This window comes from Bicyclus anynana, chromosome 7 (assembly GCF_947172395.1).
Source record: "Bicyclus anynana chromosome 7, ilBicAnyn1.1, whole genome shotgun sequence".
NCBI classification, from domain to species: domain Eukaryota; kingdom Metazoa; phylum Arthropoda; class Insecta; order Lepidoptera; family Nymphalidae; genus Bicyclus; species Bicyclus anynana.
The window spans coordinates 1094443-1116185 of record NC_069089.1 but is presented as its reverse complement, the minus strand read 5'-3'; the positions used below and the strand labels follow the sequence as shown (position 1 = coordinate 1116185).

At 35.7% G+C, this 21743-nt stretch overlaps 1 protein-coding gene across 5 annotated transcripts in view; it reads right to left on the bottom strand.

The window, feature by feature from the left end:
- The window catches only part of LOC112047331 (methylcytosine dioxygenase TET), a 155280-nt gene that overhangs the window by 67369 nt on the left and 66168 nt on the right, over positions 1 to 21743 (bottom strand). For 4 of the 5 annotated variants that reach the window (XM_052882727.1, XM_052882730.1, XM_052882729.1 and 1 more), the window contains exon 4: positions 12286 to 12372. The exons of the other annotated variant lie outside the window; for it this stretch is intronic. In XM_052882727.1, coding sequence (XP_052738687.1) covers positions 12286 to 12372 — 87 coding nt within the window. The remainder of the gene's footprint in view (positions 1 to 12285; positions 12373 to 21743) is intronic. 5 annotated transcript variants of the gene reach the window in all.

The following is a 21743-nucleotide window of genomic DNA, read 5'->3' as shown; positions in this document are numbered from 1 at the left end:
TACCGAATAGCATATTATTTTCATTTCTGGCTGGTGGGAGGCTTCGGCCGTGGCAAAGACGTACCGCCAAGCGATTTAGCGTTCCAATAAGATGTCGTGTAGAAACCGAAATTGGTGAGGATTTCATCCTACACCTAACAAGTTAGACCGGCTGCATCATCACTTACCATCAGATGAGATTGAAGTCAAGTGCTAACTTGTAGAGTATAAAAATATACATGAGAAGGTTTTGGGTTGTAAGGTGTTCACACATACAATAAACAAAGTGAGGTACAAATTCGTCCTCCCTAAGGAAATCTCCGGAAGTCCAATCAAAATCCCGAGCTCACAGCTCCAAGCGTTTTAAAACCGGAACTGTCACAATCTGACTGAAATAAATAACGAGCTTGGCTCGAGCGCCGCTCTAAGTAGTTCTCAGGGATTTGTCACCAGTGTCTTATTGGTGTCTGGGCGAAGTGAGCCGGCTCACTTGTTGCTGCGCTCGCGGTCGCCGCAAGCCCCGCCGTGCGGAGGTGCGGAGGATTTGTTTGCGGGTTACTTTATACAAACTACAGTTTAAAATATTGTGTCTATGTAAAGCTAGTCAGTGGCGGATTTACAAATATGCCGCTAGTAGGCTATTACATTTTTGGCGCCCTTAAGCCTAGTTCGGACTACTTTAGCATTTTAGTCGAGTAGCGTATCTTTTTGCTACTGCCCAAAAATCGTTCGCACTTTATTCGAGTACAGTTCACAAGAGAGTGGTTGTTTGCAAGATGAATAACCTACAACACAAGTAAATAAACTGATTAAGCAAATCACAATGACTGAATTTGTTTATTTATTTGAAACCCTCTTCACATTTTCTAAGAATCCAAGAAGACAATATAAAATTCATTACATAAAACATTCATCAGCGCAATTTAACAAAAATATCTTACACATAGCTCCTAAAATTTAACAACTTGCCACAACACCTAGCAGACAAAAGTATCAGCAAACCTACACTTAAAGAAAAACTTAAAAAGTTTCTAATACAAAAATGTTACTACTCCATAGAAGAGTACTTTGCTGATACTTAAAAAAATCGTTGTAATTATATTTCTTTTAAATTTAATGTCATTTAATTAACTTATTTAATTTTAATTTTATTAATTAACATTTGCATAGTCCGAACAAGCCTTTACTGTCCTCTGAAATTCGATACTGTAGTTCACAATCATATTTTTTACATATTTTCCTAACATTGCGACTTTTAATATTTTTAGTGCGTACGTTACGTCATCAACCCATATTCGGCTCACTGCTGAGCTCGAGTCTCCTCTCAGAATGAGAGGGGTTAGGCCAGTAGTCCACCACGCTGGCCCAATGCGGATTGGCAGACTTCACACACGCAGAGAATTAAGATAATTCTCTGGTGTGCCGGTTTCCTCACGATGTTTTCCTTCACCGATTGAGACACGTGATATTTAATTTCTTAAAATGCGCACAACTGAAAAGTTGGAGGTGCATGCCCCGGACAGGATTCGAACCCACACCCTCCGGAATCGGAGGCAGAGGTCATATCCACTGGGCTATCACGGCTCTCGATTTAGTGCGTACAATAGGATTAAAATATTAAAATGTTCTTTAAGTGTCAGTGTAGTTTTCTTTATTTCTGTTATAAAAACTATTTGGGCTAAATTTGCTGCCCTCTGGAATCTACCGCCCTAGGCTGCAGTCTACTTAGCCTATTGATAAATCTGCCACTGCAGTAAGTGAATGTGTTGTTTGGTTTATTGTGGAATGTTAGCCGTTCAAATTTGTTCGAGTGTAACTGTGGACAGCCTATGTAAATTCGTACAGAACCCACAGTGCGCAAGTCTCTCTCACACTTTACCAGATTTTTATATAGGTATACTATCCTTATTGGTAAAGGACAGAGAGCTCGGCCAGACGGCCCCATCAGCATACACGTATTGGCTCGTTAGGAAAGACCACAGACTCATTCCCAAGTAATTTTGAACTTTAAATATATTTCCCATAGAGTTCAATGTATGTTTTGCTACTATCGTAGAATGCAGGCATAACACGCAATGTGTGGAGGCTGTGTAGGAACACATTTGCAAGTGTGTGGGTTCCAGACGGGTTACAATAGGGTATTGTTTAAAGTACTTTTTTTAGGTTTCGAATGTTGGCAGCCTTGACTTAATTGACGGAGGAAATTTTCCGTGTTTTGTAAATATATTTTTAAAACTATTTTGCGGCTATCTACGAATAGTCTCAAGAATTTTACATTTAACAACATTATAAATATATGTTAAACATAAATATTAAATATTTATCCAATTACCGTTATTACATAGATTTTAACGATCATTATCACATCAGATTTTAACCGAGGAAGGGTTCATATAACTAACTTTCCAAGTTCTATTTTCGAGGTGAGAATATTTTGAAAGAAAAAGTTCAATAGCCATATTATCATTAACAATCTATACACGGCTTACTATTGAGCACGAGTCTCTTCTTAGAATGAGAAGGATTAGACCTCAGCCCACCACGCTGGTTAAATACGGATTGGCAGACACAAGTAGAGAATTAAGAAAATCAGGTATGCAGATTTCCTGACGACGTTTTTCCTTCACCGTTTGAGACACATATTTCATTTCTTATTATACATATAATGCAGATATACATTTAACTTATAACATCTATTTTAATTGCAAAATCAATTGGTTAAGTTATTTTCTAATCTATTAATCTTTCCAAGAAACCTTTTCCTAAACTTTTTTTTTCTTTTACCCAACCCAAGAAACCTTTATTTTAATTAACCAATCGGCAAAGTTGCCAGTATGTAACAGCATATTCAGGCTGTTATAACATTCATGGAATCAATGGAGAGCGTTTCGGGTCTGTAATCAAAAGAGCAAGTGCGCTTATGAAATATTTAACGCCTCTTTATTGTACGCCATGTTTGAAAAGGTATCAAAATTTCAAACGACCGGAAATAACGTACCGAAGCCTTGCTTTACTAGTACCTTGTTTTACTCATTTTTGTATGATTTCAATACAAAACATGCATAAACCGGTGACCCTAGCAATTGATTAATAACTAGGTGATCTGGTGAGGTTTGTTCCTTATCAAAGTTTCCATAAAAAATAACTTCCTTCCTATATTCCTTTTAACTTTATAACGTTTGTAGCATTAGTAAATTTGGTTTTCTCCTATAAATTTTCATCGGAAATCCTCTGAAGGAACACGAACTCTGAAGTTTTCTAGGATAAAAACCATGGCAAATGTAATTTCAGATTATTAACTATAATAACAAAAAAAAATAATTATTCAAATCGAGTATATAGATTTGTTCCCAAACGTTTTTTTTAAATATTGCTTCTTTAAGTAGGCAAAGACTCATACGTAACTGAACAAATTGCAGCTATATTTGCAATTTGTTCAGTCACGTATCAACAAAACTTCTACCTACAGCGGTCTGCTTTAATCATAAAGAAAAACTATTTTTTTTAAATGTTCCACACTATGTTGTAGTTACAAAAATGTGGTCACGCCAGAATGACAAATTTTACGCTCGACCTATTGAAAAATCGTCTGTAGTCATCCATATTCTCTTACGTACGACAATAAAATTGAAAGCTTTCAGAATGCTCACTCGACGAAATAATGTTAGCGTACAAGTATATTATATGAAGTTTATTTTATATGGTACACATTGGTTATTAACTGTTTACTAATATATTGATATAGAAACATACCTAGTAATTAATTGATGGATAATAGCGAACTAGATCAATCGTGATATCCCATTGGATGACCTTTGCCATCGATTCGGAGGGCGTAGGTTTGAATCCGGTCGAGGCATGCACCTCCAACATTTCAGTTGTGTGCATTTTAAGAAATTAAATATCACGTGTCTCAAATGGTGGAGTAAATACATCGTGAGGAAATCTGTAAACCGAATGAACCGTGAGAATTTTCTTAATATATGTGTGTGAAGTCTGCCAGCGTGGTGGACTATTAGTCTAACCCTCTCATTCAGAGAGGACATTCATGCTCAACTGTGAGCCGAATATGGGTTGAAGCATTATAATCAATTACTAAATAATAGCGAAGTTGAGCAATTGATCTCCTTTGCTATTTATTATCTGCGAAAAACTAACAAATCTATTCAATCAAAAGACATAATATTCCATTTTCCGTCCGCGTTCGCTAGAATATTTTCGCTGATATATTGCCGCGTATATCGATATATTTAAATTAGCCAAACTTGTGTTATAAACATTTATTATACGTTTATATATTACTACGTTTGGCCTTCTGATGAAAAGCTGATTTATAGTTGTGAGTAATATAGAGCATATACCCACCATCCTAGTAAACTTTATGCCGCAGTTCACCAATCTACACTCTGGTTTATTTAATTTAAACCTTAACTAGCACTATTTATATTCATCACTAACATTCGCAATATTAGACCATTCTATGATTTTTTTTTATTATTACAATTACAATATTACCTGATGGTAAGTGAAGACGCAATCTAAGATGGAAGCTTGTTAGGAGGAGGATGAAAATCCTTAGCGCTATTCCTGATTCTAATTTCAAAAACGATCGATAAATTAAAACAATTAATTAATTAGTTAGTTGAAATTCCGTCTGCTACTAAAATAAAGCACCACAAATAACTTATATATCTACAAATTTAATTACAGCCCAAACAATACCACTATTTCAAAGTTAGACCGCTATTGAAACGGCAAAGGGACACCGAAAATGCATAACGAGGCAATAGAATGCATTAATGAAACTTTCAGGCAATAGTTTAGAGTAACTACCCAATAGCGGGCCGCCGTCGCCTCCCTCCCCACCCCTTCCGCTCTCCCCGAGAGTTCCTAATTCAAATGAAAACGCTAAAGGTCCGTTTCCTTAATAAAAGTGTCCAACACAAAAATTCCATAGACAAAATAACTTTTTTACATTTTCGCGCGTAAATTGCGTTTTGTATTTAGAATAAAATATATATATTTTAATAAAGTCTTGCGGTATTGATCGGCTCTCCGCGCATGCGTGGCTCGACTAAAATTTGCAATTACAAAGTGCTGTGTGCAAATTTCGTCAGAGTTTATAATTCGCAGGCGGCCTCTAGCGTCGATTTTCGCAAACCGGCAAGACGAGGGGCGGGGGTATTTCGAAATATATTTGAGTTTGATGCGCCATTTTCAAATTTCTGCACACTACTCTGCTGGATTTGTTTTATTGATATAGGATATACCTTTCGATAATGAACTTTGCAATAAAGTTCTTAATACTTAAATATATAACATTTTTCTGTCAGCAGATAGATCGACTCAAAGCTACCATAGTGATTTTTATGAAATTATGCATTTTTTGTGTGTTCATATTTTTAATTTTTTACCAAAACTTTGATAACGATCCGATTTAAATATTTTTACTAGAAAGAAAGAGTTCCTATGTTCGGCTTTGTAGATAAGAGAAAAAAAATGTTAATTAAATTGTACCGGTATTTTTGACTCCTATTGACTTTTAAGTTACACACACACACAAACTTTAAGTGTGATTATATGCAGGTATTTGTAAAACCTTTTACTGAACTTGGTAAATAAATTGGTTAATAATATTAAGTTATATAATAAGTTATTAGGTTATTTCGCCTTAATTATAACGTAATAAATCCACAAAGTTAGACAATATATATAATTGTGTATGTATATAGTTATTTCTCAGATAAATCAGTTCTATAATAATAAATCTGAATCAGATCTAGTTCCTTTTTCTTTAAGAGAAAGTTTTCAGACAGCAGTGGTATAATTAACATTGAAGTAGTCTGAAGAAACCTCTTGTAATTCAATATCAAAACTTTTAATTACTAAAACTATTCGCTACAATCATTTTCATTGTATTTGTTCCACAAACCAAATTGAAGAATCTTAATGAAAAACATTCTTCACGGCAGATTAAATTCTTCATCCGAGAAAAAGAAAACATGTTTCTTTTTTAAAATATTACGTACGAAAAGGTCACGGCGGAGTATTGAATTAGATGAAAGCGAAAATGTTGATTAAAAAAAAGGCTTCGAAAGGCCGAATTGGCTAATCAGGCGGGAGGTTCGGTCTACCTAGACATAGCACAGTCTAAAGTGCACCGGTGGAGGCGGGCGGGGCACAGTCTGGTTGCCATGGCAACCACAAGATGGCCCCCGCGGAATTAGTACCTACGTCTGCATCTATGCACCGTCTTCATTATGTCGGATTTCAATTTATTTCCGAATTGAACGGCGGTATTAGAATCTGTATTAGTTTCAGTTGGTTCCTATCCATTTTAGTATTTTAGTTGTTCCGCTTTGTGATCTATCCGTTTTGTGATTATTAATTAAGTCCATTTAAATTTTATTGATTCGAATTGAAGTAGAACTATCAAAAAGTTCAATCCTGTCACTTCGTGAGTTTCTCAAAGAGACAGATTTGAGTTTAGCGCAGATTCTCTCTTTATGAGCCAAATTATATTCTATATCCATTATTTGGAATATTTAAGGTAACTTAGGTCCTTATTGAAAAAATAAGCTGAAATTTTGTCTGAAAACTTGTGTGCTCAGTCATTTATCATCATTATCAACTCACATTCGGCTCACTGCTGAGCTCGAGTCTCCTCACAGAATGAGAGGGGTTTGGCCAATAGTCTACCACGCTGTCCCAATGCGGATTGGCAGACTTCACACACGCAGAGAATTAAGAAAATTCTCTGGTATGCAGGTTTCCTCACGATGTTTTTCCTTCACCGTTTGAGACACGTTATATTTAATTTCTTAATATGCACACAACTGAAAAGTTGGAGGTGCATGCCCCGGACAGGATTCGAACCCATTCACTTATAAATATCTCATAAAAACTCTCTAGGTTACGCAATTTAGCAAATTTCTGGTGGAAAAGCAAGCACTTTCCCCACCACTATGTCTCGCTTGTATTGCTAGCACTAGATGCTGGTGTCACACTCTGAAGCCTTTGGACGTTTATGTCACGAGTAAAAGGCGGTATCCACAAAGCAAATATTGCAATCTGTCTCTGAACCTTTTACGTGCCTTTTTTGATATTTCAGAGATTATTTAGATATATTAATAGTGCTTATTTTCTAAGCTTACTAAATACTGGAGATTATTAAGATAAATAACACTTTTATGTCTTAGTATTTAACTTATATTATTATTTAACTTTCCAGGGCGTTAAATCTTTGAAGCTAAATCAGAATTTGTCTTTCAGTTGCTTTCCGGTACGCTGCTATGAATATTGGAAAAAATATTACTGAAACATGTATCAATATCTGAAAGGGTTTAACACGGAGCGAGATTCAAGGTCAATATCTTTTCTTTGTAAGAACTTTGTTCATTTTGAATCTTTTTAATACTGACAATATATTATTTTCATTTTTAAATAATTATAAAAATAGTCTTTCATTATAGGTTTTACCAAAGTATTACTAACACTGTTTTTGTCCTGAGATCTCAGAAGTGTGATGTAAAGCGAGTGAAACGGCGGGGCATAACTAGTATTAAAAATTCTATCATATGCCTGTGTTCGGAGTATATAAGTAAAATGAGCTGGAGTATACAACCTAATATATAACCTAAGCATTTTAACCATTTAACGGTTGAGATATTTGAGGCTCTACATTTTTTTTTAATTTATGTCAAGTTACCTGATGTTTAGTGACGATGCTGTCTTAGATGGAAGTGGAGTAACTTGGAAGATATACAAGTTTACTCTATCAATACCTGTGACGGTTTCTACGCACGTACCGGAACGCTACATTGCTTGGCGGTACGCCATTTCTTGTTCGATTGGTATGTAACCACGCCCAAAGCCTACTACGAGACGACTTGGCGAATTTAGAATAAAATCCTAATATGACCCGTGCTGGGATTAGAACCCACGACCTCTGTAGAGAATCCCAGCTCTATAATCTCCGCCATCGTCGTCTGCATTATACACATATTATGTAATGTAATTAAAAGATCTCGATAAAGTACCTACAACCTAGATTTTAGTAAATCAAAAACCTTGTAAACCGGAAAATATACGAACAATTTGAGAATTTTCGTAAAAATCCGTGCCGGAAAATACTGGAAAACCCGATGACTCGATGTTCCAAGTTTGAAATTTTAAAATGGATTCGTAAAAGGAACACGAATAATACAGAACCCATTCAAGTGGTGGTCTATTAGCTAATGTATTTTCAATCAACTAATTCGTTTTCCGTAGAACCTACTCGGAAAGAAAATAGAAGCTGTATTCTACAACTACAATTCTTTTAGCCAACTTCCAAATAAAAGGATGTTTTTGATTTTTAATTTGATTGAACGCCGATATTTCATTTATTTACTTATGTTTCAAAAATATTTAACATGAATTTCAGGCTACTCGTATGAAGTATTACCTAATTGAAAATTTTTTGATGTTATTTTTATACTTTATACTTGTTAGCGTAAAAAATGGTGAGTAGGTTTAACCTTTAAGTAAAGTTATATTTTTTTTCTCAGGAAAAACAAAAAAACAAATTCTCTTCGGATTATATACCAATTTTCCGGAAAAATAGGTATACATTTGAAAAATGACAATGTAATCCTACAAATTGCAACATCGGTATTAGAGAAAATAGCGGAAATACGTACATACATGTATGGGTTTAAACTACACCTCCTTTTCTAAATTAGGTAAATAAAAAGAAAGCTTGGGACAGGAACAAAGATCGCAGTGCGGCTCCTATCGACAAAAGTTTTGATAAGTCTTCAGTCCACAGTTCTATTTATCACAATATTTCAGCAAATAGGAATACTTTCTTCAATGCCCAACAACTGAAGGAAACATTCAATGTTGTCTATAAACACTTCGTTCATTTAAAATTATATGGGTATCTACATATATTATGAAGAGGTAAAATTTGTGGTACTGTAGGTACCCGATATACTAAACCGATTTAAAAAATTCTTTTACTACTAGAAAGCTACGTTATTTGTGAGTATTATAGACTATATTTATACCTGTATTCTCACGGGAACGGGAACTACGCGGGTAAAACCGTGGGGCGTTGGTAAGTTATATAAGAGACCCGATAAAATAAAATTAATGTTCATTACATTTTCACTTTAAAAATATCAGGTGCGGTGGTGATTCTTATATATTCTGATGACTGCCTTGTCAGGATAGTATCTAGCCTGTAAGGCTTTGAACCGGTGACCTCAGGGTTATATTTAGGGTCATGTACTAATATATTCAGCATTTTTGGCCGGAGTTGAGAAGTGGATGATGAACTATCGCTCTCGGTATAATAAACAAAAGTGATTACTACTGAGTCAACCTTTGCCCATCGACAAGCGTTGAAGTAGAGTGGTCTAAGCTCTATATCCCTCTATAAGGAGGGAGGGCTTGCCTTGCCGAGGGAGGGCTTTAAGAAGGGGGGGACTTGCCCTTGAGCGGGCAGATAAAATATGCTGATTATGATAGGTCACTGTGCTTGTATCCGTTTCTTACTTTCACTCCTCTCCACCCGAAAACGTGGAAACACTGGAAAAGCGAAACTGACACAAAAACCGCAAGGACACGGCGCAGCGTGACAATGAGAGAAAATTTTCACTCATTGAATTACAATTTGCAATTCAAAATCCCGCTGAATGAACTACAGGTGGGCCCCCGGAGGCTGCGAAAAATGCCGCTTCGAATGGCGGTAGAGGTGCTATTTCATCGTACATTGCTTATTAATATCCGACGTAAAAAATGTGTGTTATTAGTTGATGTTTGTCTGTGACATTTAAACTAATGCGGTGTTATTTAAAGCGGATGTGATTGTAATCTTGATATAGGTAAGTATAAATGCGAAAGGTCATTCATCACGAAATCTCAAAAACCGATTGACATACAAAGATGAAATTTGGCAGGGAGGTAGTTTATAGATAGTAGACGGCCGCTAAGAACGGATTTTGCGACGGGGCCCGATTAAGGATAATAATCTATTATTATGGAAAGTATTTCTTACATAAAAGTTATTCTTGCTACTACTATGAGGGAATTTTAAACATTTTAAATTGTGATGTTTTGTTGATGTTTAACTTGTACACACATATTACATTTGAAACTTTCTTGAGCTAACTTTTTACAGCTTTATTAATTTAGGTACCTACTAGTGTTTGTCCCACGGCTTTTCAGAGGTGGATATATTGTAAGGAATTGTGATCCGGGCATCATAAATTGTTTTGTAAACATCGCCTTTATAGAAATGCCGTGCCTCGATCATGCCGTGATAGCGTAGTGGATATGATCTCTGCCTCCAATTCCGGAAAGTGTGGATTCGAATCCGGTCCGGGGCATGCACCTCTAACTTTGTTGTGTTGGTAACTTGTTTGACCGATTTTTGGATCGCTGTGACCGCAACCTAGTTTGAATCCTGGATCCGCGCCTGCTACTGGATACCTATTCTAACGATTTACTGCAGGGGTAGGTAAAGATAAAAGATGTACTATTTTGGTACCTTTTCAAAGTCTTTTCCAACACATTTTTTTTAGTCTTTACAAGTAAACCCTTGACTAACAATCTATATTATGCTAAGTGATGATGCAATCTAAGACGGAAGCGGCCTTACTTGTTAGAAGGAGGATTAAATCCACCCCTTTAGGTTTCTACACGACATCGTACCGTGTACGTTATGTATAAATTGTATATACAATATACATACATAACGTAGAACATACAAAAGCAGTAATGTACATTGTAGTGTTTTTATAACCGCTATGAAATACTGGGATTAATAATAGTATACGTTTGTGTCCCGGCGGCTCGCGCGGTTACACTCTGTCTGTACATTCGTCGGGAAAGCGAGAGTGCTCTGTTTTTGTTTGATTTATCACTGGCCGAGTTTGGTGACCCCGTTAATTGAACAGCTGTTGTGAATAGCTGGGTATATACTGGGTGGTAGGTAATAGAAAGCTGTGACGTAATATAAAATTTCCAATGTCACTTTTCACTTTTGTGAATACGAAAGTTTGGATGTAAAATTATTTTTACTTGGACCCTTAACATTGTTTAGAAATTGTTACTTTGCGTGTTTACACACGTATAAAATTGTCAATAGGGTGAGGTTGTATAAAGTCGTATGGTACCTGTATAGGTAAGTCGTACCCCGTAGTATTGCAGCAATATTTCCTTACAGGGCACGACTTAAGAAACCTTACTTTATTGATAACTAGCTGACGCCGCTGACCCCGTTCCCGTAGGAATACGGGGATAATATATAGCCTATAGTCTTCCTCGACAAATGGGCTATATATCACTGAAAGATTTTTGAAATCGAACCAGTAGTTCCTGAGATTAGCGCGTTCAACCAAACAAACACACTCTTCAGCTTTATAATATTAATATAAATAATTATAAGAAATTATATTGTGTGTGCTTGCACACAGTCAATAATATTTTCAATATTGGTAATTATGTATTATTTTAAAGTTTAGGCTGAGGAAATAAAGATGTCGTATTGCCGGGGTACGACTTTATGGCAGGCGTTCACAGATCAGCATCGTACGTATCGGACGCATCGTATCAAATGGATATTTAATTTTATGGTAGATGAGATCCGTGAGATGCGATCTGTACAATGCTGATCAATGGATGCACTTTACTATACAAACAATACTAAAATCCGTTTGATGCAATGCATCCGATAGGTACGATGCGGATCAGTGGACGCCTGCCATTAAGCAACAACATAATATTGTCAATATATGATTGACAATAATATGTAAGGTAAAGCCTTTGGACAAACGCAAGTTGTAATTTTCAGTCGTTTTTCAGTACGACGTCATGATTTTCCGATACTAATACATACTATAACTTTGCCGATACTACCACAGTACTCAATACAGTACAAGTACGCATGTTTCTATGTGTTTCTAACTTATTACGCTGTAAGGTCTGTATTATGAAGTATTCAAGATGAAAAGTATACTATTTGTGTTACGATGATGATTGATGAAAAATATTCAACAATTTTATTAAACAAAGATAAGTCAACCGACGACTTAAAAACATACACATTGTTGATAATACACGAAAGTTTTTACAAAATTATACTAGACGTATAGTAAGTTGTTAGATAAATTATTATTAGAGATGCGATTAGCGATGTTACATACAAATTAGTCATTACAAATCAGTGAGTTCACATGTAAAATGATAAGGAGAGGGATATAAAAAAAAATAAAAGAAAAAACAACAGATAAAGAAAAATAAAACATAAAGTATACTCACGGAAGTGGTCGATGAGCGCCCTCTGCCGCGTCCGCGCCGCGACTCGCTCTTCACCGTCTGCAGCGTGCCATCCGGCGCCAATACAAGCTACAACAACACAGACACACCACATACTTAACATAAAGCGAAAATAAAGTAAAAACAAAGGAGAAACGTTAACACAAAATAATAGGGGAAAATTAATAGACAAACATGCATGGATTGGGTTAGATGGCGACAGATTAGTGATTTTAGTAATGAAGAAAAACTATCGCAGATATCCTGAACTATTTAACCTAAAGAGCTAAAGCTAGAGTCGATTCACTTTTTTCTTGTTCTCAGTTCGTGTAGTGTAGTACCAACTATCTAACTTAGAATACCGGTAATTTTGATGCTACAATGTTACTTTCTTCAAGATTGGTTTATAAAAATAGCGATGATAAAATAACGCAAAATAAAAAATAACAATTATTTTCCTTTCATCGGATTTTTCATCTCAACATGCGATTGAATTTCCTTCCTAACTTTTAATGGTGTGTGGATACAACGCCATCTATGGTATTATGTGAAAACAGTATAAACAGTGACCGTAATATTTCAGCCGCTTCATACTAGATGGCGTTAGTTGCAGTTTGTGCAAGCATTTGAACCTAACAAGCACAGATGGCGCTAGTAGACCTTTCCGTTTAAATAAATATAAAGTTTGACTAATTAAAGCTTTTTCTCAAATCGATCAAAATTTCGTGGGCTTAGTTTTACAAAAATAACAATATAGCTTTAAATAACTCTCTTGAGACTTAAACACGTCTTCTTGAATATTAAATTTTAGACTTAAAACGAGTAGTTTTACATGCCAACATACTGTCTATAAATCTGTTTTATAAAATATTGAAGCTACTGTTTGTTTAGAATCATGCTTAATTGCGTAAAACAGGGTCCACAGAGTATCTACCCGCCTATTTCAGTAATATTACTATTTTTTTATTCTTACTATTATTTGTAATACGTTTTATTATTTATTATTATTATTATTATTAAAGACGAAAAATACAACTCTCTTTATCACGCAATATTAAACATTCCTAAAATCTAAAAAATAAAATACAAGTAATATCTAAAAAAAATCAAACCATTGCCGTCCTCATGACAGTTGTTATAATAGTTCAAGTCTGTCGAATTGCTAGATAAAACGGATACCCCGATACATGTATAAATAAATATAGTTTCTGTTGCCGAGCACATGGCACCGCTACACACCTGGCGTTTTAGTTCGTTACTCCTGTTTTTGTGTTAGAACTCGCACGACATTTGTCCTATCGCCGTCCCATTCCCGCGTTAGTTTCTCTCCTTCACTCTACATCTATTCTCATTCAAATCGCAGGTTTTGTAATTATCCTTGAGCCTGTGAGACAGGACCGAATCATTTTTCGTCGGTACATGTGATTTAACGAAAGAAGCGTCGTAGAACACATGACGGTTACTCACGCAGCTGCGTGCACATAGATAACCGGTTATCGTTAACTTAATTAGAATAGATAAGGGCACCTAATTTTCACTGAATAATTGCTGAGTAATTGATTAACGGAATAGTTTATTATGAAAACAGAAAATAGATGTCGAAAACAAAAAGAATGGTATTTGTGGGGCGCTCCAATTTTGCGTAACTGCATCTTAATCTTAATGGAGTTGATAGAGAATGTAGATTTAACTAGGTGTCATTTTGTACAGAGTAGAAGAATAAGCGTAAGATTTGTAATCTATTACTGATTTCGATTATAATATCATTTATCTCGGTTATGTAGGTATTTATTATGACTGTTTAACTAGCAATTAGCCTATAAAACTAAACATTAGCTGCCACCAATCTTTTTAAATATCCTTAATCCGTTTTTTTTAATATCCTATTTATTAAAAAAAACAAACAAATATGAAAGTATTTTATTATGACCTCTGAAATAATTAAAATAAATAGCGAATTATTTTCTGTTCTCCTTCGTTGAGTTAAATCCAAGCATCTTAATAAGTACCTATCTACTAATAAATGGCATTAGGTATCTACAGAATAGATCGTAAAAAAACATACAAAAGTCCCAACTATCTGAGAATTGGCATTGATTGGCTTATTAAGGTTTCTTTGAGGGGGAATTGAGATAAATAAATGTTAGAAGACCTAGAAAGTTTGAGGGGGACGAGATAAATTTTGTTGTTAGAAGGTCAAAATTTTACGTAAGCATCGCAAATTTTTCGTCAACAAGCTATAAATAATGCCGCACGATTCCCAAAAGGCTTTACTATCGTGTGTAAATGGTTACAGCGGCGTAAGCGTGGGTCGAAACGAGCAGAATGTGCGTAATGCGTGGGAAGGTTGGGGCAGGTCGTGTCACGCGAGCTCTGATTGCTTCATTGATCTCAGTCACTCGAAGAACGGGAAACAGTGGCCCAAGGTGTCATCACATTAACGACTGCATAGCCAATATAGAGTACACTACTCGTATGTTGTCCAAATAGGTGGTTGGTACTCGATCCTACTGCAATGCCTATCCGATAGTTTAACTACTATACTAAAAAATACTATAATAAAAGTCAATCAGTCAGTGTTGTAACCTAGGAGGTATGCTTTTAAACTAAATTGTTTACGAATATTTGGAAAGGTATGGTTTTGATATTAGTATATTAGGTACTTCTTCCTGAAAAAGTTAGCTTATGGAAGCTTTATCACCAATACTTTGACACTAAGCTATTGTCGTGTTTTTTTTGTATTAGTAACATACGTCAAAGTTAGTGAATTAGACTTCTGAACGCATCAGGATGAAATATGACTTAAAGTTGTTCGTTTCATTACCTACGTATGCCTACCGAAGTTATCTTGAGTAGATGTTATTTTTATCTCAATATTGCCTTAAGAAAGGGAACAACCGCGAGCTTGGCTAGTTGAGTATATTTTGTTGATATTAAATGCTCTGTCCCTAATCGTTTCCGTATTGTCTCCTTTATCGTATAGTAGGCATCTTATTTCCCTTATTACAGTAATTTCAATTTAATTTCCATGTTTTATTGTAAAAAAACCATTTATTATACAATTTTAATTTATGGTTGCCAATTGTAATTGAAATGTACTTTTAATAAAGGCTGTAATTGTAGACCGTTGGCGAATACCCAGTCATGATTCGCTAAATTGTCATGGTGTGATGGATTAAAGTGGCAGTTACATAAAATCGGTTAAAACGGCAGGTGCGACGTATCGCAAGATAAAAAGAAGAGATAATCTTTAAAGTTAATCTGTACTGTGAAAAAAACGAGGTTAATTGTTGCTAACGTGTTTTGTTTCGTTTTATTTCACCGTGCGTCATTTCGCCGTTAGTAAATTACAAAGGACGAGTTTAGTGCCGCTACTGGGCGACAGATGGCGGTAGTATTCATCGCGTAACAATGGGAGTCATATTTATAACATGAACCAATTTTGCAATTTTGTTTAATAAATTAACATAATTAGTTTTAACATATTTATATTTACTTAGCATATGGCTGTTATGCATATAATCATTAACTTATCAATATAAAGGAGCTGAATATTAAATGTAGAATTTCAATTATTTAATTAATTAAGTTTCTTTTTATTTATTCAGTGATATTTTAGATAAATCACAAGCAGCTAGAATACGATATATTGCTAAAAAACGATTCGCAAATGAAATTCTCAGCTCTATGGTAGCATCAAAGATCTTACAGACGCGAATAGCGAGCCTTCCAAGCGGTAAATTGCAATTTGCAACATTTTATAGCAATTTGTAAGGCATGAATGAGGTTTGCTGTAGGAAAACATATTTTAGAAATATGTCTACATTATTTTAGTAGGTTACCTTAAGATTTTCTACAATTGGTCAAGCTTTTTAAATAGCTCATTACAAGGCAAGCCTAAACTAATATAATATTCTAAAGAGACTTGATTTTTTTGTTTGTTTTATCGTAATTAGATGAAAACGCATACAGTTTTAGCTTCATACATTAAATGTTACATTTTTTAATAAATGAAATATAAACATAAACGCAAAAATAACAAAGAAATTAGTAATTTTGTTTAAACGCCCATACAAATCTTAATCAAATTAAATCAAATTAAGTGCCTACGACGTCATAAGTTCGTACCATTTTCTATGGGGCGTTTTTCAGCCGCACGCCGCAAATCTGACCCTAAATTAAATCCCTGTAGCTCCGAAAGTAATGATCGCAGATACCCTGTTACTTTTACAAAATTGCTTTACTATTAGCATACTCTTAATTTATATACAATTTAAAAAACTGTCATCATCCCTATTAGACATTTTGGAAACATACGTGCAGTGTTTGCGCCCAAGTGCAGTGCGCGCGTCAGCGAGTGATTGGTCTGAATGGAGCTTCCGTTGACAGGATAAAAGCATGTCCTCGCTTAAACAATAGCCAATCCGAGCGACTGCTGCGTGTAATTGAACTGATTCATTCCCGTTTTGTTGGCTGACCTTAATATTGCGGTAGAAAGCGACCTCTCCCGCGCATTTCACTCATCACAACAATATCGAACGTTAGTTTAAGTATCATCATCAGGTGCTCTCTTCTAACTGAAGTTTGGCGGTCAGACGGAGTTACTACTATAGTAGGGGACCCCGGGATGCTAAATTTGCAGTTACTAAAGTTCCAACCCAACAAAAGAAATAGCAATATTTCCGGTTGCACTGCTATTGGTTGTCATTTGTCTATTTATTTCCTCGATATACGCTGTGTGTTAGGGCTCCTGACCAAAACAAAGCAGAAAAAAACAGGCGGGCTTCGAGACTTAGCCTCCTTGCCTTGCAAGGCACGGGGGATCTTGCTCCCCCGTTCCAGCTCCTTTCGGGGCTTAGGCTTTGTGGCCTGTGTCTGTGGAGGTGTCAGTCAGGGTGTCATGGATGTCATAATATATGGATAGCAGAATAGATTATCTAAACAGGGGCCTTAGCCATGTGGCACGTTCGTTCTCTTACTCCAAACGCTAACGCTTCGAAAACTAACAAAATGTATGCGAATGACAAATCCGATCGACAAGTTGATCACGTGACCTGCCGATAGCAAATGTCACTCCCATACATTTTTTAATTTTCGAAGCGTTAGCGTTTGTAGAAAGAGAATCGCTGTACCACATGTCTACAGGCCCAGAACGTGCATGTTCTCACGCTAGTTATCGCTCGCTACGATTATACTCCGCGAGACAAGGAACAGCGCGAAAATCATTGACATCCTCCGCAGCGCGCTGTCGGCTCGCGACTCACGAGTGAATCTGTGCAGCGACTGCGCTTAATTCAACAAATTGTGCCGCCTTCCGCCGACCAAGTGCCGGATACGCTATGATGCGAGCTGTGACGCACTTTACAACAGACCTATTACGTTGGGACCAGTGCCGTGCACTTCATACATACAAAATGCAATGCCTACCTTCACGGCTCTTCTCCATTTTTCTTTATGTGGCTGAGACGTGGACCCTAAAATCTGCAGACCGCAAACGGATTGGCGCTTTCGAGATGTGGTGTTGGAGGAAAATACTCCGGATTCCATGAGCTGCATTTCGGACCAACACATCTATTATTGCTAAGCTCAAGATTAAAACAAGACTCTACCATCTGCCTTAAGCGTATTCATGTGCAGGAACGGACGGAGATAATCTAGAAAAATTGGTTGTTACTGGCAGGGTGAAAGGAAAAAGGCCGCAATTCGCTGGTCTGACCAGGTCCGCACTACACTCGAGTCCACCCTGACCATGGACCTATTGCTTTCTGCAAATAGTAAAAAATAAAATCCTCTAAATAAATCTAATTTTAAATCTAATGTTAAAACATAGTCCAACACATAGATATAAAAGAGCAAAATATTATACCTATGGTCCAACATGAAGTGGTATGATAAAAAAACAAACTTTATAAAAACAAATATAGCTAGAACCTAGAACACTATACTTGAATGAAAAAAAAAACAATTTTAAAGCTCGTAACAAATCCCTTTATTTGTTTCCGAACGCACAATGAAACGTCAATCAGGCGTTCGGATAATTTAAATTTGGAATTCGTGTAACAGCGCGTCGCGGATTGGCGAATGGATGATTCAGAATTCAGATACATTGTGTCCAATGGCTGACTCACACATCCGCGGCACAATGTTGTGTTTATTGTACTTTTCGACCGGAATGAACGTAAAATTAAAATAATTATGCAAACACGATTTGCAGAGACAATAGAAGTTTTGGCAGAAAATTATAGAGCTTTGAATTTTTTAATATTACGTTTGTGAAGTGGTTTGTGGAATTAAACATTGCTTATTGTTTCTCGTCTGTAAGCTTTGTTTGACTTTGATTTTATTAAAGCTAATAAAATTTACATACCAAATTACCAAGCAATAACTAACAATATTATAAATGTCCTATAAACAATCCAAATGATTAGAATATATTATGGATGGAATTCTCAGAAAATTTTCATCACTGCCAAATTTTTATATTTGTACGTGCATAATGTTGTACTTTATTTAAAACTTATTGGGATTATAATTAACTTAACTTAACTTTTCGTAGTTAAGCATAATAATCCGTTTTATTACGATTTATGAAAATAACATTAAAAGTAACCGTTTATAAAAATAAACAGTTGTCTATGGTCTCAGTGACAAAAAAAAACAAAAACAAAAACGCGTTCAAACTGCGTTCGAATGTCGGGAAATCCTCCTTTTTCAGTTTACGGCGTGTGATAAAACAACACATTGCGATGAAGGTCCATGTCCCAAGTTCAAGGGCACTCCTGACCTCTCCCAGCGGTGCCCGGGCAGGGTTCTGACCGGCTTATTTCGACCCTGAACCGAAGATATCAACTCAACACATTCGAAGATAGGCTAATGTAGGTTATCCATACTTATATTATTTAAAATGTGAATTAGCTTGGCAACTTCGTTCGTAATACTCCCGATGGTCCGCGCGGGCCGGGGGGCGTGTAGCCATGAATGAAAAACCCACGACTGATGCACTTCACTTCACACGCACGATTTCACACCCGCGCAGTCTTTCCCCCCGTCGCCCGCAAATTATGGGAGTGTCATCAACAAACTTGCCAGACTATAGTTTGTGTTTCATTGTGCCTGAAAACATGCCCGAACTACTAAAAATTTTTTTTTACTAATGAAACTATCGCGGAGTAAAATAGGCCATATTTTGTCTTTGTCCGCCATAAACAATTATACCTAAAGTTACTAGACCTTCAAACCAGACAAAAGCTGTTTTGGATGGATAGAGAAATTAATATTCTGACATTTTGAAAGACAATACAAAGCAAGATTGGATGGCTGTATTAAGGCCTAGTTGTAAGGCTATTTAGGGCTATAAGCGTTTCTATAACTATAACTGCTGCTATAAGCATTAATATTTCCTGATATTGGGTTAGTTTTACTTACTATACTCCTTTTATTGCAAACTCATTTTTTTTTATTGCATCGTCACTTACCATTAAGGGAGATTGTCGTCATGAGTATTTTTTTAAAATCACACTAATATTATAAAGGCGTAAGATTGTGAGTTTCTTATTTGCGCTGTGGATACTACTACTACTCAAAAAATTTGGCGGAAATTTGGAATGGAAATACATTTTACCCTGGATCAAAGGTTACTTTTATTCCATGGTTCCCACGGGATTTGTGAAAAACTGAATTCCACGCGGAAGAAGTCGCGAGCGTCTGCTAGTGAATAAATAAACAGAACCGTCCTGTCTCTCGCTACTATAAAAATAACATAGAATATCTCGAAGACGGAACCTAACAGTTTTCCTTCGCCATTTCATGTTTACGCGAAAATTCTCCGAGAAAAGGTCCTCGACCTTTAACGCCTACATAAATAACTTGGTATTGGAGTATTTCATATAAAAAGCCCTTTAGGTGCTTGGAAAACAATCTTGATTGTATTTAGTGAAGGTGAAGTTTGGTTGTAAATAAATCTTTTTCTAAGAAACAAATTAAGTACATTCTTTATTATAACTCAAAGGATTAGGGACTTCATATTTATAATATCAAATATGCAAATCCAATAAGATAATACAAATAGCTACAATATTAATACCTACTTATGTAGGCTTCTACAATCAATTAATTAATTACAAATAACGTTAAGTTGGACAGCCCTAGTTTAAAAAAAAAGTATTGCTGCTTTGTTTTTCTTTTCTTTAACAACGTTTTTGTTTTCCTTAAAAAATGCCTTTCAACTAGCTTCATACGATTAAGTGCAATTACAGCGTTTTAACATTCTGTAAAAATAGTCCAAAATGTCGCAGTCAAGAAAATTTTGGCAAATGATTTTTAAAATGAGATTTCAGAGTTAGAATAATATTTAGAAAAAAATATCAAGTCTAATATCCAAAAATCCTGAGCATAAGTTAACAAACATGCTAGTTATGATTTTTTGAAATAATCTGAATACGTTTTTTAGCTCTGGTAAACAATTTAGTTTTTGTGGATGACGCCGCGCGTAGTCCCCGTTCCCATAGGAATACGGGGATATTATATAGCCTCATGGACAATATATAGCCTTCCTCGATAAATGGGCTGTCTAACACTGAAAGATTTTTTCAAATCGGACCAGTAGTTCCGCGTAAAATTCAGTTTTTCACAATCTCGTGGTAACCAATTACTTTTCCGGGATAAAAAGTAGCTCAATAGCCTCTTCTAGCTACAATTAACATCGGTCCAGCAATTCAAGACATACACAAATTAAAAAAAAATCTTGATTGTTTTTAGTACCGTTTAAATAAGCACTTGATATAAAACATAACTTTGAAATCACAGACATACACTTCAATATGATTAACGCTATAAGATAAATAGCTAATGTTTTACCTTAAAGCATGGAAAGCTAACTCCTCATCACTTCTTGTTTGTAGGAGAGAGCTTTTAACTATTATTTACACTTAGCATCAAAGTTTCGTGTCTCGGTAACATTTTATGGTTGTTCTGTGAAACGACTGTGCAAGTGAAGTAACATTTAGCATTTTTGAGATGAATGGCATATGGTAGGGGATTTTGTAAAGTTTTCCAGACTCATTAGATACTTTGGTACAACTTTTTATAAAGCTAGCTTTTATATATTGTAATACTAGAAAGAATGGCAAAACAAAATGAGCCCAAATACAATGGGTTTACCTTGTTTAGCTAAAAAGTTCCTATGGCTTCATTCACCTTCAGGCCTTCATCAGACCTGCTGCATATTCATGTTCTCTTATTATCTCAATATTACTGAAGATTCGTAAGATATTGGTTTATACCAATATAATACTTTTGCTTAATCTAACAACATCTTATAATGGTGATAACAAAAAAGGGAAACCTGACTGGGATTGTTGTGGCCTCTTCCTAAATTAAGGCGCGTTTGGGATCCTCGTAAGTTAATTTTAAGTTTGCGACTTTACTTATCACCATTTTTTTTGTTTACATCAACAAATTTA